Below are 26,236 nucleotides of genomic sequence, written 5' to 3' on the forward strand. Positions count from 1 at the left end.
ATATAGTCGGCAATAAATACTCCTGATCAAAAGGAAATATGGTCGCAAAGGGCAATTGAGTGACTATCCCACTATCAGTGGATGCTTTTATGGAAGGCCTGGGAATTCTGTTGTAATCTTTAATGCTGTTTGTGTCTTGAATTCTTCGGGTTCCTTCCTGCCAATATTCTGGGTGGGAATTGCTGCCCTAGAAAGTGTTCCTGAGGGTTTACTAGGCCCCCAGTCAATAGGTCACAGATCTTAGGGTGCAGACCATGGGAGATGTTAGTGGCCTCCTTGTTCCCTAAGCCCTGCCCCCATTTTTTTTCTCAAACTGATGAAATGATAAAAAGTCAAGGACTGCTTTGCTCTTGTTTTTACAAAATTGTCTCCCTTTGGCAAGTCCTACAAATGTGTCTTGTATTCCAGGTTATGTAACCACTTCCCAGTAGCAATTATTTTTCAGTTGGGCTATTCAGGGGCAGATGATTTTCAAGCTAAGAGAAAGGACATTCACAATCACAGTGTGGAAACTTACTACCCCTTTTACAATTTTCCTACAATTGTGTTAGTGGTTGGCTCTTCATCATAGATGGTGACTAATGTCTCCCTTCCATATGTGTCTCTTCTGCTTGCTTGATCAGTAAGTGTCTGAGAAAAACATGCTGAGAAAACCCCCCACCAGGCTTGTGGTTTTATGAATTTTTCTTTGCAATTGTGTCAGTTTTTGCTTGAGGTGTTTCGAGATGATTTTGACAGATGCAACCGAAGTTTGGTGGGATGTTTCTTTTATTACTCTGTGGCACTCCTCTTTCTATTAGTGATTTTTACCATAAGTTGTATCATATTTTGCTATCAATTAACGTCCCCATGCCAATTTTGATTTAGCACTTACGTGGAATGTACAGCCTTTCCCAATATGTTCTATGCCATCTTGTTTCAGGCGTAACTTTATAGACAGGATATAGCTTGATATTTAATAAAAAAATACAAATGGATAGCCCTTTTCTTTTAAGCAGTGGGCTAACCTATTTACATTTATTTTGATTCTTTGTATATTTGAACTGATTGTAAAGACCTCTCTTACGTTTTGTGCTTACCATCCTTTCTGTTTTTATCCTTTTCCCTTTCCTTCCCGCCTTTACTTAGACTGATGACTTTTTATTATGCCCTCCGTTTCCTCTTTTTCCTTCATAAATTTTGCATTTCTTTTTTTTTTAAAGATTATATTTCTTTATTTGAGGGAGAGAGAGGGAACACAAGCAGGGGAGCAGCAGACAGAGGGAGAGGGAGACGCAGGCTCCCCGCTGAGCAAGGAGCCTGATGCAGGGCTTGATCCCAGGACCCTGGGATCACGACCTGAGCCAAAGGCAGACACCTAACCAACCAAGCCACCCAGGTGCCCTGAATTTTGCACTTCTTATTTTAATTCTTGCCATTAAATTTCAAAATATAAAGTTATTCATATCTATGGTTTTCCATCTTATAATAGCTATTGGCATTTTGATAACATCTGTCCAATGTATTTATTGTGTGTAAACATTCTCCAGGAGTGATGTCATCATAACTCATTACACCCACATGCAGACTTACAAATACTTTGTCGCAGATTTCTATTGTTTGGGGTATTCGTTTTCAACTCTTTTGAAAATAGCCTTCCTTTTGCTTTTGGAAACTGGTTCATCCGGGTGGGAGTTGCCATGTTCTTGAGACCTCAACAGCTGCCCTTTGACGACTGGATGACGGGTGAGCATGTGACCTCACATTAGGCCAATCAGAGTCCTTTCTTGATTTTTTTGAATGGAAACAGGAAAAGAAGAGGGCTTGTCCTCTGTAGCCATAGAGGCTGGGATGGCTTGTGGGTGGTGCGAGTACCGAGGCCTCGGGTAGCCGCTTCTTCCAATCCTCAGTGGAAGAGAATGAAGAAACAACACCACCCCTCTAAGAGGCACCTGACTGAGTGGTACTTGACTCCTCAGGAGAAAGTACATGAACTGTCTGGAGGCTGTCAGCCTGCGGAAGGACCTAGATGGTCAAATGAGCACCTACATTTAGGGAGGAAAAGCCCCTTTATGCCTAAAGTACAAATGGTTTTGACTTTTCTGTGGCGATCTAAAAAGGGTGGGGGGGGGGGCGTTCAGAATTGTAATCATTGTCCTTCAGGGAATCGTGGGAAGAGACTTAGAGGTTCATGCACACAGATATACCACCACCTGAAGAAAGAGGAAGGAAGCAGCTTTGGAAAAGAAGAGGAAGCTGGAGTGGGATTGGAGAAAAGTTTCTGGAATCAGGGAGGTTGAAAGGATCAAAGGGAGTTACTCTTTGAAGTCCATGGAAGTGGCCCCTTCAGAACAAGGGACGGGACCATGAACTGTGGTATGTGCTAGAAGGTGAATTCATATACCGTGTGAACGTGAGAGATGGCACTGTCTAAAAGAGAACATTCAAAATGAATTTTGAAGAAATTTTGAATGACAGGCTTGGTTTAATACCCGACCTCTGCCTGAATCTTCTCTTGTTCTCTGTGCTGGTTTGGAGGTGCCCATATGTGCACCTGCTTACAGTGGGCAGAGGTTATGTGCCTGCCAGGCGGGAGCTCAAGTGGCATGTTCGTGGCCGCTCCAGCTCATTCCTGTTTGTGCGGGTCTCCCAGGAGGATGGGGCGGGGGGGGGGGGGTGGATAGTATTGACCCAGCAGTGCTGGGACAAAGGGAAATGGGTGATTTCTCTTCCTTATTTTGGGCTGTGTCTAACAACTTTTATTCTCTTGGCTTTTGTGCTTTATTTTCCATGAGAAAGGGTGAGTGAAGAGAATGGGGCCTTGGCTTTTGAACACCTTGCACAATGTGCAGGTTTCACCGTCAGGGCCTGCTTCAAAGAAATATCCTATAGCTTGAAGATGGGGGGATACGTTGGCTTCTTAGCGAGTCCCTTCTTGTCCGGAGATCTCCAGAGAGTACATCTGTGTGTGCTGGGGTGAACGTGGCGATGCCAGCAAGCCCTGGCCAGATGCCCTTACGGAGGACACCTGAATGCAGACGCTGACGCTTGGAGTGTTAGCTCACAAGCTCACGATGACAGATGGCTGCAACCCTCTGAACACATCCCGAGGCAAAGGAAACAGCGAAAGGGATAGCTGGGAGGGAGACCTGCTCCAGGCACATGCCAACAGGAAAGCAATCAGGAGGAGATGGGCAGCCAGGCCAGGGACAAGAAGCCCCGAGCTCTCTGGCGGGACCAATGTGACTTCTGAGATGGGGCTGCCCACACACAGGGTGGGCTGGGAGAAGGCGTAGAAAAAGGTCCTGAGAGCCAGCAAGGCAAAGGGGAAGCTAGGACATCAGCGGCTGTGGTTCCAGAAGAGCATGAAAAGAAAGAGGGGGATGGACCCGGAAAAGGTTGGAAAAGGCTAAGGCCTCCCAGCATGGAACAGCAGACACAAGGTGACGGCGTTGAGGCGATAGAGGGGAGTTGGGCAATCGTGTTGGCAGCACGAACAGGAAGCCGCCCCCGGTCCCTCGGCAGCCTCTGCCATCGGCACTGCCACACAAAGGGCACTAAGATAATCTGACCCTTGTGCCAGGGCTTCTGGGGCACCGTGGGGGCTGTGATGGATACTCATTAATAGACCGTTTCCTCAGTCCTTCTTCCGGAACACACTAACTGCCAAGGGCACCTGCGTGGAGAAAAAGCTGCGTGAGCTGCCCCTTCCCCCCACGATGGCTGTCCCATCACACAGGTCCCCCGCCTGAACTGTCTGGAGGACCAGCAGCTCTGTGCCCCCGCCTGCAGCTGCCCTTCCTCAGGAGGCCTTTTCAGAGGCAGAGTGACCAGTGGGAGGAAGAGGGGTCACGTCTACTCTACCGACTTCCCTGAAGCTCTGTGGTCTCCTCTGTGAAATGGAGGGAAGGAGAGAGAGGACTGGGCATGGATGTTCGCCGGGGGCCTTGCTAGTTCTGGGATCCAGTGACTTAGGGGCACCTTTGGCTGCAGGTGTGCGAGTTTCCAAGTGGAGAAGGGAAGGGGTCCTGGAAACTGACGTGCTCTTGCTCTCTGGACACAAGGCCAATTAATTTCCCTTTCTCAGCCAACCAGAAAGAAAAATTTAAGCTAAAAGTGAAGGGAACTAAATTAACTCTTGGAGTGACATGATAAGTAAGAAGCCCGGCTCCAGTTAGGGGACAAAGAAACAGCAGGGCTGGGAGGCACAGCGTGACCACGAAAGTCGCCATGGCAGTTCAGAGAATAGATCCTAAGAGTTCTCATCACAAGGAAAAAACACATTCCTTCTTCTTCTTCCCGTTTGCTGCCTCTATATGAGAGGCTGGATAGTAACTAAACTTACTATAGTTGTCATAAGTAACGCACATCATTATGCTATAAACCTTACACTTAAAAATGCTGTATGTCTGATATCTCAATCAAACTGGGGAAAAAAATGTCTGACTCCCCCCACCCCCAAATCACTAGGAAACATTATTTTAAGGTATGAGAGGGGTCGTGATGGATTCCTTTAAATAACCAACTTCCCCAATTGCCGTACAAATAGGGTCCCATTAACGCAATGTTTCTCACAAAGTTTGAAGAGCGGGTCTGTTGGGTAAAGAAAAATGTAATTAAGATTCTTTCCGGGGCTGGGTTTGTGACTCATAAATTCTTTAAGAATAGGCGGGAGCCTGTGTGTGATGGGAAGCCATTAATTTTATTATTTTATAATCTACTTAAAACTTGTGCTCATCCTTTAGAAATTTGCTAGTATAAGTGATCCACAAATTAGTGTAATTGACGATATCATCAAAACACAAGTTTACTTTTTGTTTTTTTTTCCCTTAAAAATGTATTCAATGGGAATCTCTTCCCCTATTTCAGTAAGAAAACTTGGGCTGGAACTTCTTCAGAAATAGAATGCTGTGGTCCTTTGACTCACAAAGTAGTTTTTGGGCTAGTGGCCTGGGGTCACTAAGCCTGGGCACTAAGCTTAGGGCTCAGACACAAAGGTCATCCACAGTTTTGTGATTCAGCTAGCCGGGGCAGAAAGCAGGTGCAGCAAGACCTGCCTCCAGCAGCTTCAGTGGCAGGTGGATGGAAAGACCAGGAGTGGCACAGCGTCAGTTAACCACTCAGGGAGGGTCATTGGAGGAGGCAGGAGGAGCGCTGAGAGAGGGTGGGTGTGGGCCTTCTCGTCCGCACTGGTGAATGAGAGGCTTATGGCCAGAGTTGATTAGGAAAAATTACCGTGGAATTTCTTCCATCTCAGTATTACAGGGCAAAGACAAAAACGTATTCTCCTTTCTTCTTCTTCTTCTTCTTCTTCTTTTTTTAAAGATTTATTTATTTATTTTAGAGCGAGCATGTGCGCAGGTGCATGCGCGAGCAGGGGGAAGGGCAGAGGGAGAGAGAAGCTCAAGCAGACTCTGTGCTGAGTGTGGAGCCCAACGTGGGGCCCGACCTCATGGCCCCAAGATCATGACCTGAGCCAAAATCAAGAGTTGGATGCTTCACCGACTGACCCATCCAGGGGCCCCTACAACTGTATTATCCTTCTTAAGGATATTTATTTGGGAAATGTATTTAATACAAATGTAAAGTGAAAGATGGGGATATAGTTTGCTCTCTTAAATGAAATAAAGCATTTTCTCTTTTAAAAAAATTGGAATTTTTCTTCCATTATGAAATTACAAGATCTGGGAACTAAATTTTGATCACTGATTGCAATGATTGGTCAACAGGACTGTTTTTGGTTTTGTTTTTGTTTTTCGGTTTATTGTTTTTGCTTCTGTTTTTGAGGAGACTGTTTTAAACTTGGGCACAAGTGATAACTCGGGACTCAGACTTTACCTCATTTTAACTCCCTCTGGCTGCTGTCCTGTCAGTATACTAGAATTATCTGAAATGGTTTGTGATCAGGCACTTACGAGATCTGGGGCTATCTCTCCTAGAACTGTCAAGGATCTTCCCGTCCCTATCTGCGGGGCCCAGTGGAAGCCCTCACCTGCTCTGTGGAGCCTGGGTAGATCCTCCGAGTCCACAGAACCGGCTTCACAGAGCCCCCCTGGCCCTAACCACCCAGCAGCCCCAGCATAGGCAATCTTTGTACTGTTCGTGAGTTCATTTTTACTTTTTAAATTAAAAAAAAAATCATTTGTATAGATAACAGTTCAAACCAACTGGTGATTTTCTATTTGTAAAAAGTTAATAGGTAATTTAGATGAAGATACAAATTTTTTAATGTCTAGGCACTGCTAGTTACCGCCTCATAAATCTTTTACTATTATGGATCTAATTCTTATCTGTGCCCCAGAGACAAGCTTAGAAAGGTCTTTGAATTCACTGAAGTCTGTTTTCTTAAAGCCATTTGCATCCTGAAGTCTCCAGGACGCGTCTCTAGCGCCAGTCCTGATTCAGAGGTCTCTAAGAGGCCAAGTGGTTTTCCTGCGTTATTTTCCGCTGTGCCAGTGACATTTCTCTCCAGCTGGATTGTAAGTGCCTTCAGGCAGGGATCGTTTTCTTCTTCCTCATAGGTTTCCAGACCCCTGGCACGGGGCATTGGGTATGACTGTGTTCTCGAAATATGTGTGCCTCCGTGTACCCCAATACGGACATGCTGTCATGTCTTGTTCTGCCGTCTGTCTTTATAAAACTCACCTCTCACCACTCTCCTCCTCAAAACCCTGCCAGAGCTCCCCATGTCCCACTGAATTATATACAGAGTCCTTGAGGAGCTATTTAAGACCAGCAACCCAAACCACTTTTCTGCTCATCTCACATGAATCCCCTGCGGCCCCATTCTGAATTTCCTCCCAGCCCTGCTCAGAGCGTTTCTCTAGGGGTGTCCCCAAACCACCCAAGAAGTTTGAACAGAAACATCTCCAGGCCCAAAACCAAAGGCGATGCATCAGAATCTCAGGGTGGGGGGCCCAGGCATCTGTGTTTTAAACCGGGTTCCATGATGATTCTCCTAGGGGACCCACCACGGCTCTGTGACCCCAATCTTAGAATGAATCCTGGGGAACCCCAGCAGCCCACCATTGCATGTGGTTCTGTTGAAAAACAAAATGGAAAATCAGCCAGCTCCGACCCGTGTAAGTTTCTGTGATTAATGAAGATCCTTCTAGTAGGACCTGGAAAAAACAGCTTGTGGTTTCTCCGTCCCCAGGGAGAGCCCTTCTCACCTTTGCGCCACAGGGTTATGGGAGGCAAGTGGTTTCTGGTTCAACCCGGAAGCCAACTTGGAGAAATCTGGCTCTCTTATCTCTACTTTTATCTAGCAGATTTCTTTACAGCTTGCTACGGGCCAGCGGAGCATGATTGAAGAGTGGCAAGGAGACCAGCCCTGAGAGCTCTGTAGGGATGCCATAGATGGACCAGGAAGACCCTTGACTAGGGGATCGGGAGACCGGGTTCCAGACTTGGGAAGACATATCCCCTTCTGGGGCTCCATTTCCTCCTTGGAAAATAAGGGACATTGATTAGGTGACCTCTAAATTCTCTTTTTCTATTGGGAAGATATCTAAGAAAATAGTCATTTCTAACCAATCTATTTTTGTTGATTCTAACATATATGTGTTTTGTTCTGTTTTTAACATTTCTCAGATGGGGAATCATCCCCACTCAAGCGACACTTTTTTAAAAAATGTAAATTCAACTAACTAACACATAGTGTATTATTAGTTTGAAAGGTAGACGTCAGGGGTTCATCAGTTGCATGTAACACCCAGTGCTCATCCCATCACGTGCCCTCCTTCAGGCCCATCCCCCAGCCACCCCGTCCCTGGCCCCCACATCCCCCCAGCAACCCTCAGTTTGTTTCCTAGAGTTGAGTCTTTTATGGTTTGTCTCCCTGTCTGATATCGTCAAGACACCATTTTAACATGTCTCATCCTTCTTCCTCCCTCAACACGGTCACTCGATCCAATAGCAAGACTTACATATAACCCACAACATGCTGTGATCGAGGACATTCTGTGTCTTTTATGTGGGGGAGGCAGTTTTCTCTCCTTTGGAGTGTGTGACTTTTTCCCCTTCTCCTTGGCTTCTTGGTTTCTGAGGAAAGAAGAGACAACTCTATAGAATTCTTGAGAGAAATAACAAATGTTAGAAGAGAAACTACCTTTCCTGGAGGCTTCTTAGCCCAAGTGGGGCTCGAACACATCACCCGGGCTGCTGGCAGCGAGGAGGAAGCGGAGGAGGAGCAGGAGCAAGGGCGTAGGGCACCCACGTGTGCAACCTCGTGTGTGGGATTGAGATTTTGCACACCTGTCTGCGTAGCAGAGTGAAAGTCCTCCAGGAGTTTGGGGTGTTAGAAAATAGGATAGGATGGAAGGTTTTCATCAAGTCAAAGTCAAAATTCCTGTCAGGCAAGAACTGAAAGGCAGCAGATACCTATCTCTGGGCTGCACAGGCCACACGCTGGGTGGTCCTCGGCGTTCAACGGCGTCGAGAGAGAGCAGCTTCTCTGCTGGAGCCGAGGCTGGTGGGAAGGAGGATGGCACAGAAGCACAGCCAGCCCCTCATCCTCTTCGTTCACACAGTGGCACCTCTGGGTGGGGGACTATGCCTGACAGTCACTGTTCTTCACCTGGGTAATCTGTCCATGAACCCTTTGGGAAATGCTTTTTTCAGGTCTGGGAAACAAGAAGAGTTAACACCTCTCGGAACAACAGATGGGTTAAATCTTATGCTGATCTCGTTTCCTTCTTTGCTTGGGTGCTAGGAAGCAGGCAGCCACAATTCCAATCGATCTCTAGCAACTACAGTCCTCTAGGGGAGGGCCTTATGGCATTTCCAGTTTGGTTTGTAATTTTACCCTGGCCTCATTTTCCTAGCCCACCATCAGTTTTCCCTTTACAAGGTCTCAAAAGTTTCTTTCTTTGCTGTCACTTCGTATGTGGTTTTGAAAATTGCATGAAATTGTTTTGGAGCAAGGGCCCAGCCCCACATGGCGTGTGAGAGAGAGGAGGCCCAGGGTGATCGTGGGCCCTGGTGGCCAGCAGAGAGAAAAGTCTTCCCCGAGGCAAGCAAGACAGACTAATCCTGGTTTCTGAAACATGGTTGGGCAATGACAGAGAAGGAAAGAGACCTTGAATAAGTCTCTCGTGGTTGAATGAGAAAGCGTTAAGGCCCTTCCCATGCCCTGGCACTTTTGGCATGAGGAAAGGGTTGAACCCTGGCATGCCTCCCAGTCTGTACCCCCTCCACAGAGTCCAAGCCACTCTGGGAGCGACCCCAGAGGTGCTGGAGGGCTCAGCTGCTCCAGCCCAGCCTTGGGTAAGCATGGCGCTTCCCACAGGGCTAGGGCTCTCTGGCCTGGCGCCAGCTCCCCGCAGGGCACTAATCTCTCAGCCTGATCAAAATCACACTTTAAGGTCATGGAAAAAATGTGTTTGCCCAGTTACATCCAGTGAAGTGGTGGGTCCGACCTCTCCCGGGGGATCCTGTCCGGGCACACATGTGTGCACACACTGGCGCGCGCACACACACACACACACACACACACACACACACACACACACTTGCGTTGGCTCTCGGGCCTTTGTGTTGTAATAAGGAAGAAGGAAATAGGAACGAAACCTTTCTCACTCAAGGAACCAGCTTGAGAGTCAGAGACAGCTCTGTGGAGGTCATCAGTCGTGGCTTCCTTCTTCACTGGACGCACATAAGACGTCCATTATGGCTGGGCTGTTGTCAAGCTCTGGGGACACAGCGGGCACATTTGTTTCTTTGGTTTGGCTGAGTGTTGCGTGCTTGTCCTTACCCCTTAGGTATTTAAAATTCTTCCTTTGTTCGAATTTCCTTGGAGTCACAGCATTTGTTGTGGTTTTCAACACCACCTGTCAAGGCCATGACAGAGACTGACGTGGTGGTTGTTGATGAATAAAGCAGTGGATTTGAACCAATGCCTTGAACGCAAGGTGAACCAGTTCTCCAGAGTGGAAGGGCCATGGCGATGGCTTCCTCATCTGCGGGGCCATACCTGCCACCTGAGCTCCCTTCGGACTACAGGCAATGTGGGCCACAGATGATCTTCTTTTTAAAGAAAAAGCTTTCCTTCTGGGTGATGGCTGTCCTTCGGGCTGCTCCCCTTGGCCTATTTGTTTGGAGTTTAGAGCCACTGCCTCCCTCCTCAGAGTCAGAAGGAGAGCAGGACAGAGGCAGCCTCTCTGAGCCTGGAAAGCAGGTGGTGTGGGCCTGATGGATGTCCCAGTGGACTCCCCTCGTGTTGACCTCCAATCCCGGGGCACCGAGAAGTGTGAAGATCTGCAGCGCTGGGAATGGTCAGGCTGGGTTTGAATCCGGGTCCCCTTCCCACCAGTATCTTCCCTCCTGTGAGCCAGCTCTGCTCTCTTCCTTGTTCCCTTTCCCTCCTCTGTCCCCGGCTAGTGCTTCACTGGCTTGTAAGGCTTATACTCCTTGTTAAAGGCGAGAGAGTGAGATGGACAGAGAGTTCCGGATTCCAAGGGGAGATGCTCCATCAAATCATCCCACCAGGATACTGGTGGAAGCGGAAGTGGGTTCCAGCAGTCAAGATACAGAGTCAGGATACAGAGTAAGAAGCAGGATGGTCTTAGGACAACTAGACAGACATGTGGTCCCGACCCAGGCTCAGCTGTGGAGTTTGGTCTTTCTGTGAATGCACTAGGATTGCCCCCGAAGGCTTCAGCAGAACAACGGGATCCATCCTGTTTTTTCAAGCTCCCTGTAGCTGCTGGATGGAGTTGAGATTGGAAGGGGGCCTAGGGGCTGTGGGGTGAGGCCAGGCTTGAGGTGGGGGGCTGGCCCTGGGGCTGAGCAGTAGGGAGAGTAGCCCTCACCAGCAGGTGACTCTGAACTAACATCCCTCCTCTCTCTTGGTGGTTTAGTGTCCATTAATTTATGAAATGGTGATGAAAATAGGGATTTAAAAACCTTCTCGGGGCGCCTGGGTGGCTCAGTTGGTTGAGTGGCTGACTCGATTTTGGCTCAGGTCCTGATCATGGGTGCTGGGATGGAGCCCCATGTCAGGCTCCGTGCTCAGCCAGGAGTCTTCTGGAAAGTCTCTCTCTCTCCCTCTCCCTCTGCCCCTTCCCGCACTCTCTCTCTCTCTCAAATAAATAAATATATCTTAAAAAAATTTTTTTTTCATTTACCAAATACAGGATGGTAGCATTGTGCTAATCCCAAAATAAAATCTATTTGAAAATCAACAGGTTCATAACAATAAATATGTGGAAACAGTAGGCCTGCCTGGAGTGTGACAGCCCAGAACCTTTCATTTCTTGGACCCTCTTCCCAGTGACATTCCTTTATCCTCCACGGCCATTCCCCTGGTCTTTGGAACTTCTGGAACCTCAGCCTGATGCTGCCAGACCCCAGTCCTGGCACAGAGCCCATACCCTCTCCTGTCCTTGGTGCCCGCATACGGATGGTGACCTATCCAGACCTCACCTCATCGGTGCCTCTGCTCCTCCTCAGTTCATCAACCACCCCATGCCCAGCCTTTCAGCACACCCATGACCTTCATGTTCCAGACCCCTGGAACCACTGACGGTTTTCTCCACCTTACCCTGGGCCTGGGCCCCTCTGATTCGTGCCCCAATCTCAGCCACCCTGGCTGCTTATTAGACCTTCAATTCACCTTTCCCAGGGCCCCTCTCTGGTCTCTCCAGGCTTAAATCAACTGAATATGTAGATGAGGGTTTTGTTCCAGCAGGTAGCCAAAGACAGGGGAAGCCGGTTGGGTAGAGAATCAGGGTCAGAGGTGCAAAGCTGTGGGGGTAGATGGAATCCTTTAGGGGAGGAAGAACAGGGACCGGGGGCAGAGCTCAGGAAAGCGCCCATTATTCCCAGTGTCATCCCCCCTCCTTCCTCCCGAGTTCCCTGTCTCAGGTGGTGGCTCCTTTAGTTGGTGTCCCAATGACTCAAAGCGGAACCGGACATTCTAGGCTCCCCCATCACTGTTCCCACTCCTCTGGCATCTAGCTGGACCCCAGCTTATGGCTCTGACTTCAGTGATCTCCCCCTGCCAAAATCTTCCCCACGGCCACTGGCCCTGCCACATTCCTGCAGTGCAGGGCTGTACCTCACTGGACTCTGTGCCCCTGGTTGGGGATACGAGCCAGGAACGTAGGTGTGCTCCCTGCAGTTTGCTTAGTTAGTGTCGCTGTCCTGTGAGCAAGTCTTGGGGTTACCTGAAGGGCCTTCCAAAGCATGGATTGCTGGGGGCCGCTCTGCAGCCCAAGATGTTTGGTTTTGACAAGTTCTTGGGTGATGCTGACCCTGGGGGTTCAGGAAACTCACTCTGAGAACCAGCAGTTCAGTGTAACCAATGCCTGGATGAACCTACATGAGTATTGATGTTCTTGCCCATCCGGAGGGAACTGGGTGCTCCGTCCTTCAAGGCCACGTGCAGCAATGAGGACACACTTGGATGCATGTGCTCTCAGTGGCGCCTTGTTCCACTGGGCTCTTACTACCTTCCCAGTCAATTCTAACCCTGCAGGTGTTGTAGGAGACGAGCATGAGGGACCATCTTATGGTTCAGGATGCCCTCTGGGTAGACATTGACCAATCATCAGCCCCTTTGGGTCCCAAGACTTCTCCTGAAATAACTAAACTTCAATCTCTTCATGTAGCAAAGCGACCACCAAATGTTATCCTTCTGAAACAAATAATCATGAAGTGAACCACACTGGCTGTGGCCCAAGCTCACCCGTGCTCTGGCTGGAGGTGTCCTGCCTAAGAGTCTCCCATGCTTCTTCCATAGCAGGGACAGCATGTCTGGGAATTGGGAGCGCAGTCATGACCACAAGCATTTAGAAGTGCCCTGAATAGTTCCTTTTGCAGAGACTTCCAAGAAAGGACAATGACAGGCTCCATTATCTTGATGAGAGTTTCTTTTGGATACCATCCAGTTTCCTTGTTCTTATTCTTTGCTCACCAAACTATTGGCATATAATTTGGTCTTTCAAGCAGACTGATTCTGGAGCCAAAGTATACTCCTATTGTAAATGAATGAATTGGCCCCCGGCTTACCAATTAGTGTCTGGTGAGTATAATTAGTGTAACTGGATTTCCTAGAACCTGATCGCCCTGGGGTGAATTGAACTTGAAAAGGCTAACGCTCTGTGATGCTGACGTCTCACATGAGGGTGCCCCCACCGTCTCCCAGGCTCTTTCCCCTTGCTTCCTTCCTTTCACCACTGGACCTTCACCCTTGGGGGCTCCCTGCTCAGTTATAACGACCCCCTTGGAGAGGCAGTGCACTGGGCCTCACTAACCTGTGCCTCGTGGGAAAGAGTTGTAAATAACTCTTTCGAGAATGGTGATGGTTGTTGAAGGGGAAATGGCTCCCGAGTGTCTGATGGTAGGGAAAGAAAGGGGCAGACAGGCAGCAGAGAGAGACTGGGAAACACAGTTCTGATTTCCTTTTATTTTTCCATTTTGTTGTGAGCCAACTCTGGACTGCAGCTACCTATGTGGCTTCCAGTTGTCTTGGTCTAGAGCTAATGTTGTCCTTAAAACTACTCTCTCTTCACTCCTTTGGGGACCTAGGGTCTTTCATAGGGCATAGGTCAAAAAAAATCAGCACTTGTTCTGAAGACCTTAGAGCCTATCTTCTTTCTTTACCCATTCCTTTGAATGTTTCTGAATATCAGGATGGCCTTTGGTGGATGGCACTCAAACCCAGGGCTCACCATTGGATTGGAAATGCAGTCTCCTAGGGGTAGGACGAGGAAGGTTTTGGGGTTTAGTGAGAAAATACCAGGTATTAGAGTCAGACTTCTGGGTCAAGTTCTAGCACTGCCACTTCCTAGCTGTGTGATTTTGAGTAAGTTACTAGCCCTCTCTGAGCCTCAGATTTCTCCAAAGCAGTTATTGAGCTACTGTGATATTTGGGTCACCTCGTCCCAAGTACCTCTTATCACCAATACTCTATTCGATCACCTTGTTCACTTCCTTCCTAATTCTTCCCACAATCTGAAATACTCATCCCTGCTTGTTTATTTCTTGTCTGTTCTCTGTGTTACCCTAAATTATAAAGCCAGTGAGGGCAGGTAGCATGTCTGCCCGGCTTTGGACTTTAGCCCCATTACTTAGAGCAGTGCCTGGCACATCATAGGTGCCCAGGACATATTTGCTGAGTGAAGAAATGAATAAATATAATCTTTAGCATGTGGTTGGTACCCAGCACCCAGTTAATGTAGAGCTCACTCTGTGTAAACAGTCCTGGTCTCCTTCCAGATCTCCTCACACTCATTCAGTCAATTCAGTCTGCAAATATTTTGGAGGCACCTACTATGTGCTAACATAGATTCTGGGGTTACAGCAGTGAACAAAACAGACACAGATCCCTGCCTTGTAGAGCTTGTATTGTAGCAGACAAGCAAAACAGTAAAGACATAAACTATAAGGAGGCCCCAGCTGGTGAGGGGCACGTGGAGCATGATAAGCCAGGATGGGTTAGGGAGCATTAAAGAGGGGTGGTTAGGAAAGTCTGCAGGGAGGAGACATATATCAGAAAAAATCTGGGGCTCCTGGGTGGCTCAGTGGGTTAAAGCCTCTGCCTTCTGTTCAGGTCATGGTCCCAGGGTCCTGGGATCAAGCCCCACATCGGGCTCTCTGCTCAGTAGGGAGCCTGCTTCCACCTCTCTCTCTCTCTCTCTGCCTGCCTCTCTGCCTACTTGTGATCTCTGCCTGTCAAATGAATAAATAAAATCTTAAAAAAAAAAAAAAAGAAAGAAAGAAAAGAAAAAATCTTAGAGAGGGAAGGGAGTGAACTCACAGATTTCTGAGGGAAAGTGTCTTCCAGGCAGAGGAGACAGCAAAGACCCTGGGGCTGGACTATCACTGGAGTAAGCTGGCCCTGTGGGGCCTGTACACCATGCCAGGGCTCTTGGCATTATCCTGAGACAGAGGGGAGGAACATGATCAGAGTTCTACTTTTCAGAGGTCATTAAAGACTTCGTTTCTGGAAGATTCTTCAGTTGGCTTGTGTCCTGATGGACAGTAAGCTGTATCAATCCTCTTACTCTCCATCCTTATGATGGGAGGCAGTCTCTGCTGGAAGTTGTCCTAGACACTGGCCTGGCTTTCTGTTAACCCCCCCCCCCCCCACCAAGATCTCAGTGTCCCCATCTCGAGGCTACATGTCGGTGACCCTGGAAAGCAGGAGTGGGACCTCCTTCTGAGACCCACCTTCCATATCCAATGCCTCTCGAGCCCCAGTCTGCTTGAGACACAGTGATTTCAGAGGAGCAGCAGGGATGGGGAGACAGTTTGGTCTTCAGATCATGGCCGGGCTGCACAGGGCGGGGGTCCCTTGGAGCTTGGTTGGGAAGACAGGGTCTCTGAGAGCAAAGCTGAATGGCAACATAAGCATCATAGACACGGTGCCCCAAGGGTTGTTACCATGGTAACAATGGCTAGCAGGTCTGAGCTGTCAAATCAGATTTTGGGGTCAACCTGACACTGAAGGGGAGCCACGGTCACACAGACTTCTGGTACCCAGGGGCCAGAAACACACAGCTGTTTCTGAAGCTGTGGCAGCCCACCCCTTCCCACCCAGGCTCTCGGGCCTCCCTCTAGTACCCTCAGCTCAATAACCCTGGTTAGTCCCAGGTCACAGGGCTCCTGGACTCAAAGAGATTGAGACCCGGTGACGGTGGCGGTGTTGGGGAGACTGTATCGCCTCCAGCTCCCCCTGGTGGCCGGCCGGGCACTTGTCCGTGCGTAGAGCCCGTCTGCAGAGAAAGGGGGCTAGGCCACCTAAGTTGAGGGCAGTTGCTGGCTCTGGGGAGTCTGCCTGGGACCCCAGCTCAGCACTGGGGCAGTGCCTCTGGCAATCCCCGGAGGCTCTCTAGGCCTCCAGTTCCCTGTCCTGTAAAAGGAGGGGTGGAAATCCCTCCAGGAATTCACACAGGCTGCCCTATAGGAGGAAATGGGGTGTGCTGTAAGAGAGAGGGTGGTGAGGACAGAAAGGAGGAAGGGCTGGCGGACCCGGCAGGGGACTCCTCCTACCATGGTCTGAAGGGCTCTACTGACCTGTTTTATCTTTGGGGGCTTCCCATGAATTTCTATTTAGGAAAGGTTTTTGCTGCTGGAAAAGTAAAAACTACATGCAAACCTATAGGGTTCCAGTGTGGGCCGTGCCTCCTGGATTGAGGGAAGGGGGCAGGATGCTTGGTTTCACCTGCAGAGTCTGCAAGCAAGTGGCCATCAGGATCGTGTTTGCCTGGGGAAGGTCCTTCACACATGGGGCCTGGGGGCCGAGCCTCAGAGCTTTGATGAGCTTCTCCGCCCTGTTGCTCTTACCAGCAGCTCCACAGCTCTGGTCTTCCGCCCAGACATGCTGCTGACACACGGGCTTCTGAGCCAGTGGGCAGGGGAAAGGCAGGCCCTGAGAGGGAGCAGATGCTGCTGGAATGGGGTGGGGGTCCCCCCCAGAGCCTCTTACCACCCACAAAGGGCCTCGGGACAAGGGCTTCCTGGTGATGAAAGACCTCCATGATGGCGGCAGGTGCTCTCAGCTCCACTGTGGTCTTCCTGCTTGCTCGGGACACCCACCTTCTTCCTGCTCCATGACATCACCCATTTTCCCACCGGGGTCAAGTGGCTTTGAAATGATGGGCAGGTTCCCTCCACTTCTCTCTCCCTGGAGTCTTTTAAACAAAAAGTTCACAAGCTCTCCTTGTCTTAGGCTCTTTACTGCTGATGAAAGAGGAGGAAGAACGCAGTCACAGAAGTAATAAAAATGGGGGGAGCTGTGTTGTTAGGAAAATCCTACCGAGTTCCAAGAAAGATGTTCCCAGTCTGAGCTGAGCTGTCGATGGGGTTTATCCCCCGGTCTTCTGGCAGGACACCCTCTTGCCGCCTTTCTCACATGGTCCAGAGAGTGATGCCTTGGTCCTCTCCGGGTCTTCCCCCTGGTGGTCACCGGATGGCCCCTGTTTATATATGAAGACTATGTTTAGGTGTCCCCCTCTCTGAGAAACTGCCTCTGTCATCTGATTCAGATACTTTTTCTGTGTGTTCCCAATGCACCTTGCTTGAATGCTCACCGGCCCTGCTGTAATTGTCACCATGTGGATCAGGCAGTGTGCTTCAAGAAAGGGAAAGACACATTGATCCCCTTCTCCCTCACAGATATTTCATACTCTTACCACCCCTTTGCTCTGCTCTGCTCAAGGCAGACATCACTAAGCAATCGCAGCTCCCTTGTTCTGCTGATCCCAGACCCACTTCCATGTTCATTTTCCGCCCAGCCCACCAGGATTTCTGCAGAGGAATCCGACGTGCTGTGTGGTCTCAGGCATTCCTAGCAGATGGGCTTCCTTGCTCTCCTGTCACCTGATACGTACCAATTGTTGGGCTGACAGCTGGAGAAGAAAAAACAGTGAGGCTCTCTTCCAGAAATGTGCCTGCTTTCGTCAGGGGGAGAAGTGGAAGTTGAGAACAACAGGATTAAAAGTGAAATCCCTAGGTTGAATGTATCTTTCATCTGGATGAAGCCAAGTGTGGGACGCCCAGCATTAAATCCTGATTGGCACAGGTTCCCGGTATCCTTCCAGAATGAAGCACCAGGAAAGGATGTGTTAGCACCTAATGGCAAGGCAGCCAAGTGGCGTCTGATAGTCTCAGTGTATCAGTGGAGAGGAGGGACACCGCTCCTCCAGGTCAGGATAACAGAGGCAAACGCTACAAAGCCATATGCTAGGGCGACCAACCCCTGGGAACATTTTGATAAAAATAAATGACAGGTAACCTTCTTGGAGATGGTAGGGGTTTACCAGAGTCTGGTGATAGAGGGCAAAGTGATAGCTACATAAGAAACCCAAGAAGAGGGACGGTGTGTGAGATAGCAGGAGGTCAAGGATTGTGGGTTTGCCAAGCTCCAAGAGTTATACAACGTGAATGCCAAGGGCCAAGAAATCAAAGCCTGTGATAGGGTTGGAAGTGGTTCGGTTTGAGGTCACATGTTTCTCAGCTCCTGTGCTACAGGATTAGTGTGAGATCCAGAAGATGGTGGAAGTTATTCGAGCCCACAGAACCTGCGCACTCAGCCTTCACCTACGCGCTCAGCCCTCACACCTGCTACTCTTCCAGCATGTGGTTTCTCCAAGGCAAATGGCCAGGAGGAGAGTGCATTGCCAGGACAAATCATCCCAGAGATGCTTTTCCCCTTGGCACCACGTCCTGTGTTTGCCCAGCAGCCCACATCCTGCTCTGCCCCGCATCTTCTGACTTCTCACAAGTTAATTCAATTTCTCCACGATTAAAATTGAGCCTCTATTCAGAGAGCACCTGAGAGTCCTTGAGTTGCTCCTAAAAGGAAATGGGGAACTGTATCACTGCCCCTGCGTCTGGCACTGGAGAACTGCCAGGTCATTCATACAGCAATCAATCTAACACACCTAACTTGTTCCCACTGATTAGCCGTCGACTGCTAGCTCAAGTCCTCACTTCCTTCACGCTGATTTATAGCAGCAATAGAAATATACCACCCTGGGCGACACGCCTCCTTTCAGCAGGGAACCTATAAATGTCCACGTATTTTTATTCGAATTGAGAAGAGCCCAGCAAAATGGGGATCTCCATAGTCATCCTTGAAATATGTCTTTTACTGGCTCCAGTTCTTTCTGCAGGTATATATCTCTAACTCTTCTATTTGTTAATTTCACTCTTGTGAATCCAAGTCATGGCAGATTCTATCTACTTATTCCCTGGTGCTAGACTTTCCATCGTGAGGGGAGTTTTGTACCAAAGAGGAGGCAATGCTTTGCTCATAATTGTCATTGCATGTATTGACAAGGAATGGCTTCGCTTTTTTTTTTTGGTTGGTTTTGGCTGAGAAATACAGTGGTCATAGTTAGAAAAAGTCAATCATTATGTCGATGTTTCGAGGAGTAGCTCAACTAAGGAAATGATTGATTTGCCGTAGAAAAATTCCTGAAGTTAAGGAAAAGGGCATGTGTACTATTAATAGACTATAAAACTTTGACATCGCTAGTTAAGGACGTGGTTTGTGTAGTCTAAAATGGGCAGTAAGACGGCCCCTGAAAACACTCATTACGTGGTTTCTTTCTGCAGGTGTCTATGGCTTGGTAGTATTTACCAAGTAAACTCAGGTCAAGTTGCTGAGCACAGACAAGATCATTAAGACTCCAACTTTGTGCCTGTCACTGTCTGCTTTAGAGAAATGATCTGAAGCTTAGGGTGTGAAGGTATTGAATGTACACAAAAGAGCCACTGGCAAGTCAGTGTGGCTGTGGCATCTCAGCGTCGATGGAGGGAGAAACTATGTGAGCTGGCCGGCTAGCCAGTCTGCCTGTGAGCTATCTGTGTCTCTCCCCTTCTGTCTGTGTCTCTGCCTCAGTTCCTCCGTTCTGTTTTCTCTTCCTTCCTTCCTCCTCCTTTCTCTGCCTCCCTCCCTCTCTCCCTCCCTCCCTTCTTCTCTTCTACCTCCCTCCTGCTTTCTTTGGTGTCACCTTTTGCTACATTCATGAATTTCAGAAGACAGGGCAAAAGTACCCTAATTTGTAGAGAACTTCCAGAACTCTCAGTCCTACCCCCAGGTTTGATTGGGGAAGCTCTGGAGATGCAGGTTCGTTTGGGAAATTGCCTTCATGAAAGCAGCATCCCATAAGGACGCCCCCTCACCCTGGTGCTGGTGATGGGCGTGGGTCTCTTCTCTGCGATGTGGGGGGCTGGCATCCTGTCGCAGGCGGACGGGTGGACAGAGGACGCCCACCTTCTTTTCTTGTCAGGGGGACAGCAGTGGGCCCTGGCCCGGGGGCCATCTGGGGGCTGGAAATTGTGTCTCCATCAAAATACTTGAAAATGGCCACAGTGTTGTTAGCTCTAGCTTTCATCTCTAGAATGTGGATTCGCTGGGCTTGCTTGGGCGCTGAAAGGGGACGTGGGATTTAAGTTGGCCCCTGAGGGACAGGGTGCGAGCAGCCGCCTTATTATGTACAGAGCGGATGAGGGCAGCAGCGCTCGTGGATTGAGGGAACGTGTGGTTTTCCCACGACGTTCTGGGCAAGCGCACGCGCACGCACACACATGCGTGTCCACGCTTGCAGTTTAGACGTGGGAGCGGACCTCCCCAAAGTGCTTCCTCTGTCCGGAGTGCCCAGCGCAGCAGCGTGCGTGTGTCCTCCTGCGTCACTCTGCTGACCACCCCAGAGCTCCGTGTCACCACTTGCCCATGCGGATGCGGGCAACAGCCCCGGGAAGGGTGCGTGGCTTGTCCCAGGTCGGCCGCAGTGAGCGGCTGGGCCAGGATTCCTCCCTGGAGCTGGTACTGGCACGCGGGTAGTAGTTTGGGCCCAACAACCCTGTTGCTCCATGCAGAGAGCTGAGGAGATGATGCTAGGCGTTTGCCTCACGCTGGAGCCCCAGGGCAGGGCGGGGCGGGGGTCCCCGGCACGAGAAGGGCTAAGGCAGCTGGAACGGCCCTTAGCTCTGGTCCTTGCACAGGCCCTTGAGAAAAAGCTCAGTGCCCCCAGGGTTGTTCTGGGCCGGAGGAACCGTGGAGCCCTGCCTCTTCTAGCCACGTCTTCGGGGCTGTCTCTTCCTGGCTCTGGGACCCCTGCAAGCCTCTGTTTGCTCATCTCATCTGGGACCTTGTTCCAACCTTCCTGGTGGTGTGGACATGAGGTCAGCAAGCAGCGTCTGGCACAGACAGGGTGCCTGGGAGCCACTCACTGTTATTGCGCAGGGTCCCAACGTTGTTCCCAAACCTCACTTCCCAAGTGCCAGGTGGTGTCTTGGATTGGATCCTAGAACAGGAAAAGGAAAAGCTGGTAAAATCCACATCAAGGCAGAGTTCAGTGAGTGGGGCATGATCGAGGGCTAGACCAGCACCATGACAAATGCATCACGGTCTCCCTCGATACCCTCGGGCGGACGGCGGCAGGGTGTGTGGGAGCTCTCTCTCGGTATTAGCTCCGCAACTCTCTCTAACTCCAAAGTTACTCCAAGAAAATTTTTAACATCACTGCCTTGGGTCCCATTTCTTGCAGGCCAATGATTTGCAAAACGAGGAAGCAACAATTGCTTACAAATGAATTCCCAACAGATTGTTCAACCTTGTAGGCACCTTTTTCACAGCTTAGCAGGGGGTTTCCGATCAGTAATGCCTTAAATAAGAAGGAAATCGAATGAAGGGACATTCAGATGCTGTGAGAACATGTTTCATGTGGGTGGCATTTGGAAGGGGGGAACACTTCTGAATCATTTAAATAACAGGCCACCAGGCTACCTTCCAGAGAAGCTCTCCTTTCTTCAGCAGATGTTCATTATGCAAACTCACCCATGGGTATCCTGGGACTCAGCCTGATCTCAGTCTGCTGGCTGTTCTAGAATGAGGAGAAAGTTCATGGCGGTGTGTCAGACTGAGTCCAGGTGGGGGGACTGGCATCCAGAACACCGAAGCCCTGCTCAGTTGTCTTCTCCAGCCCCATGTGTCTCCACATCTTGCTGGGCATCTCCCTCCTTTGTCGCTGTTCCCCACACGGTCCTTGCTGCTTTTGACCCCGAGATTTTATTTGTTCTGCAGGATACCTTGGAGCTCACTGTCTGGTACAAACAATCTGTACTCCCTGCCTCCCCCACTCCAGTAGTGCTGCCTCTTTGCCTTGTTCACTGCATTCATGCTGTTCCCTTCCCCTGGAACAGTCTTTTTTAAAGTACCATAGATACTGCCTACACAGGAATCTCTCCCTCCTTGACATACACTCTCAACACACACACACATACACACACGGGGCACCTGGGTGGCTCAGTCAGTGAAGCATCTGCCTTCGGCTCAGGTCACGGTCCTAGTGTCTTGGGATTGAGCCCTGTTTGGGCTTCCTGCTCTGTGGGAAGCCTGCTTTTCCCCCTCCCACTCCCCCTGGTTGTGTTCCCTCTCTCGCTGTCTCTCACTCTGCCAAATAAATAAATAAAATCTTAAAAGACACACATACACCCTCTGACACAAACAAAAACACAGACACATATAGACACACATACTACACACAGGGACAGTGTCATCCTATGGTCGTCACTCTTATTCTCCCAAGACATCTTAACACTTGCAACAAATTATCTGTGAATTTATCCTGCTATGCTGGGGGTCTGTAGAGGGCAAGGACTGTGTGTTGCTCATTTAGTACCCAGCACAGCACCTTGCATGGCCAAGAGCCTCCAGCGTGCCTGGCTCCTGCTGAACATAAGAGAGTAACGTGGATGCCTGGTGCAGGGCCAGCTCACCCAGAGAGAGCGTGTGCCCATGAGCCATCTCCAAAGGCATGTCCCCAGGCTGGGTCCTGAGCAGGATTTCTGTGTCTTTGTGTATAGTTTATGGGGAGCAATATGACCCACATTACTGCGTATTATTACTTCAAGGTGTTTTGCTTTTTTGACACGTGGCAATGGAATCTCATCATTTTCATCTGAATTGGGGGAGGCACACAGCGGAGTTCTGTGGCACCCTTGCGCGGGGCTCTTGACCTCAGACATGAGTCTCCCTTCTTGGTAAGCTGTGTGACTTTGGACAAGCTGTTTTACCTTCTAAGTCTTGGATTTCCAGCTACAGAAGAGAAGTGCACAACACTTGTACTGTAACCGATTTTGTAAAGTGGGGTACTACGTGTCTAGCACTTAGCTCCATGCTGGGAATACAGAGCTTGCTCAAAAATATTAGCGCTTCCTCTTCTGCTTCTTCCCTTTGACCTTCCTCCTTCTCTGCTGCTCTCTACCATCAGTTTCATTTTCTTCCTTGGTCTTCAATTTCTCTTTCCCCATAGACTGTTAACTCAAGTTCTCACTTCCTTCACGCTGATTTATGGCAGCAATAGAAATATACCACCCTGGGCGACACGCCTCCTTTCAGCAGGGAACCTATAAATGTCCACGTATTTTTATTCAAATTGAGAAGAGCCCAGCAAAATGGGGATCTCCATAGTCATCCTTGAAATATGTCTTTTACTGGATCCATTTCTTTCTGCAGGTATATATCTCAACTCTTCTATTCGTTAATTTCACTCTTGTGAATCCAACTCATGGAAGATTCTATCTACTTATTCCTTGGTGCTAGACTTTCCATCGTGGGGCAATGCTTTGCTCATAATTGTCATTGCATGTATTGACAAGGAATGGCTATTTGTTTGTTTGTTTGTTTGTGGTTTTTGGTTCTGTTTTGGCTGGAAATACAATGTCGTAGCTAGAAAAAGTCAATCATTATGTCGATGTTTCAAGGAGTTGCTCAACTAAGAAAATGACTGATTTGCTGTAGAAAAATTCCTGAAGTTAAGGAAAAGGGCATGTGTACTATTAATAGACTATAAAACTTTGACATCGCTAGTTAAGGACGTGGTTTGTGTAGTCTAAAATGGGCAGTAAGACGGCCCCTGAAAACACTCATTACATGGTTTCATTCTGCAGGTGTCTATGGCTTAGTAGTATTTACCAAGTAAACTCAGGTCAAGTTGCTGAGCACAGACAAGATCATTAAGACTCCAACTTTGTGCCTGTCACTGTCTGCTTTAGAGAAATGGTCTGAAGCTTAGGGTGTGAAGGTATTGAATGTACACAAAAGAGCCACTGGCAAGTCAGTGTGGCTGTGGCATCTCAGCGTCGATGGAGGGAGAAACTATGTGAGCTGGCCGGCTAGCCAGTCTGCCTGTGAGCTATCTGTGTCTCTCCCCTTCTGTCTGTGTCTCTGCCTCAGTTCCTCCGTTCTGTTTTCTCTTCCTTCCCTCCTCCTCGTTTCCCTGCCTCCCTCCCTCCCTCCCTTCCTTCCTTCTTCTCTTCTACCTCCCTCCTGCTTTCTTTGGTGTCACCTTTTGCTGCATTCATGAATTTCAGAAGACAGGGTGAAAGTACCCTAATTTGTAGAGAACTTCCAGAACTCTCAGTCCTACCCCCAGGTTTGATTGGGGAAGCTCTGGAGATGCAGGTTCGTTTGGGAAATTGCCTTCATGAAAGCAGCATCCCATAAGGACGCCCCCTCACCCTGGTGCTGGTGATGGGCGTGGGTCTCTTCTCTGCGATGTGGGGGGCTGGCATCCTGTCGCAGGCGGACGGGTGGACAGAGGACGCCCACCTTCTTTTCTTGTCAGGGGGACAGCAGTGGGCCCTGGCCCGGGGGCCATCTGGGGGCTGGAAATTGTGTCTCCATCAAAATACTTGAAAATGGCCGCAGTGTTGTTAGCTCTAGCTTTCATCTCTAGAATGTGGATTCGCTGGGCTTGCTTGGGCGCTGAAAGGGGACGTGGGATTTAAGTTGGCCCCTGAGGGACAGGGTGCGAGCAGCCGCCTTCTCATGTACAGAGCGGGCGAGGACAGCAGCACTCGTGGATTGAGGGAACGTGTGGTTTTCCCACGACGTTCTGGGCATGCGCACGCGCACGCACACGCATGCGTGTCCACGCTTGCAGTTTAGACGTGGGAGCGGACCTCCCCAAAGTGCTTCCTCTGTCCGGAGTGCCCAGCGCAGCAGCGTGCGTGTGTCCTCCTGCGTCACTCTGCTGACCACCCCAGAGCTCCGTGTCACCACTTGCCCATGCGGATGCGGGCAACAGCCCCGGGAAGGGTGCGTGGCTTGTCCCAGGTCGGCCGCAGTGAGCGGCTGGGCCAGGATCCCACCCTGGAGCTGGTCCACTGGCACGTGGGTAGCAGTTTCAGGCCAACGACCCTGTTGCTCCATGCAGAGAGCTGAGGAGATGACGCTCGGCGTTTGCCTCACGCCGGAGCCCCCGGGCGGCACGGGGGTGCCCGGTACCAGAAGGCTAAGGGACCTGGAACGGAGGGTCCTCAGCTCTGGTCCTTGCACATGCCCTTGAGAAAAAGCTCAGTGCCCCCTGGGTCGTGCTGGGCCGGACGAGCGGTGGAGCCCTGCCTCTTCTAGCCACGTCTGTCTCGGAGCTGTCTCTTCCTGGCTCAGGGACCCCTGCAAGCCTCTGTTTGCTCATCTCATCTGGGACCTTGTTCCAACCTCCTGGTTGTATGTACATGAGGTCAGCAAGCGCGTCTGGCACAGACAGGGTGCCTGGGAGCCACTCACTGTTATTGCGCAGGGTCCCAGCGTTGTTCCCAAACCTCACTTCCCAAGTGCCAGGTGGTGTCTTGGATTGGATCCTAGAACAGGAAAAGGAAAAGCTGGTAAAATCCACATCAAGGCAGAGTTCAGTGAGTGGGGCATGATCGAGGGCTAGTCCAGCTCCAGGACAAATGCATCACGGTCTCCCTCGATACCCTCGGGGGGGGGGGGGGGGGGGGGGGACGGCGGCAGGGTGTGTGGGAGCTCTCTCTCGGTATTAGCTCCGCAACTTCTCTCTAACTCCAAAGTCACTCCAAAAAAAATTTTATTTATTTATTTATTTATTTATTTATTTATTTATTTATTTTTCAGGGTAATTGTATTCATTGTTTTTGCACCACACCCCATGCTCCAGGCAATACGTGCCCTCCCTATCACCCACCGCCTTGTTCCCCCAACCTCCCACCCTCTGCCCCTTCAAAACCCTCAGGTTGTTTTTCAGAGTCCATAGTCTCTCATGGTTCATCTCCCCTTCCAGTTTCCCTCAACTCCCTTCTCCTCTCCATCTCCCCATGTCCTCCATGTTCTTTGTTATGCTCCATAAATAAGTTTAACCATATGATACTTGAGTCTCTCTGCTTGACTTATTTCACTCAGCATAATCTCTTCCAGTCCCGTCCATGTTGCTACAAAAGTTGGATATTCATCCTTTCTGATGGAGGCATAATACTCCATCGTGTATATGTACCACATCTTCCTTATCCATTCGTCCGTTGAAGGGCATCTTGGTTCTTTCCACAGTTTGGCTTCCGTGGCTATTGCTGCTTTAACATCACTGCCTTGAGTCCCATTTCTTGCAGGTCAATGATTTGCAAAAGGAGGAAACAACAATTGCTTACAAATAAATTCCTAACAGATTGTTCAACCTTGTATACACCTTTTTCACAGCTTAGCAGGGGGTTTCCAATGAATAATGCCTTAAATAAGAAGGAGGAAATGGAATGGAATGGGTGGCATTTGGAAGGGGGGGGGGCCCTTCTGAATCATTTAAATAACAGGCCACCAGGCTACCTTCCAGAGAAGCTCTCCTTTCTTCAGCAGATGTTCATTATGCAAACTCACCCATGGGTATCCTGGGACTCAGCCTGATCTCAGTCTGCTGGCTGTTCTAGAATGAGGAGAAAGTTCATGGCGGTGTGTCAGACTGAGTCCAGGTGGGGGGGCCTGGCATCCAGAACCCCACAGTCCTGCTCA

At 49.6% G+C, this 26,236-nt stretch overlaps 1 protein-coding gene across 29 annotated transcripts in view; it reads left to right on the top strand.

Annotated features, from left to right (window-relative positions):
• Positions 1-18,510: 18,510 nt before the first annotated feature.
• The window catches only part of DMBT1 (deleted in malignant brain tumors 1), an 80,429-nt gene continuing 72,703 nt past the window's right edge, over positions 18,511-26,236 (top strand). For 26 of the 29 annotated variants that reach the window (XM_046026304.1, XM_046026312.1, XM_046026335.1 and 23 more), the window contains exon 1: positions 18,511-18,599. In XM_046026304.1, the coding sequence (XP_045882260.1) occupies positions 18,539-18,599 (61 nt within the window). In that variant the 5' untranslated portion in view covers positions 18,511-18,538. The remainder of the gene's footprint in view (positions 18,600-26,236) is intronic. The other 3 variants (XM_046026332.1, XM_046026327.1, XM_046026334.1) reach the window with 3 other exon arrangements.

The sequence above is a fragment of the Meles meles genome, chromosome 13 (assembly GCF_922984935.1).
Source record: "Meles meles chromosome 13, mMelMel3.1 paternal haplotype, whole genome shotgun sequence".
Taxonomy (NCBI): domain Eukaryota; kingdom Metazoa; phylum Chordata; class Mammalia; order Carnivora; family Mustelidae; genus Meles; species Meles meles.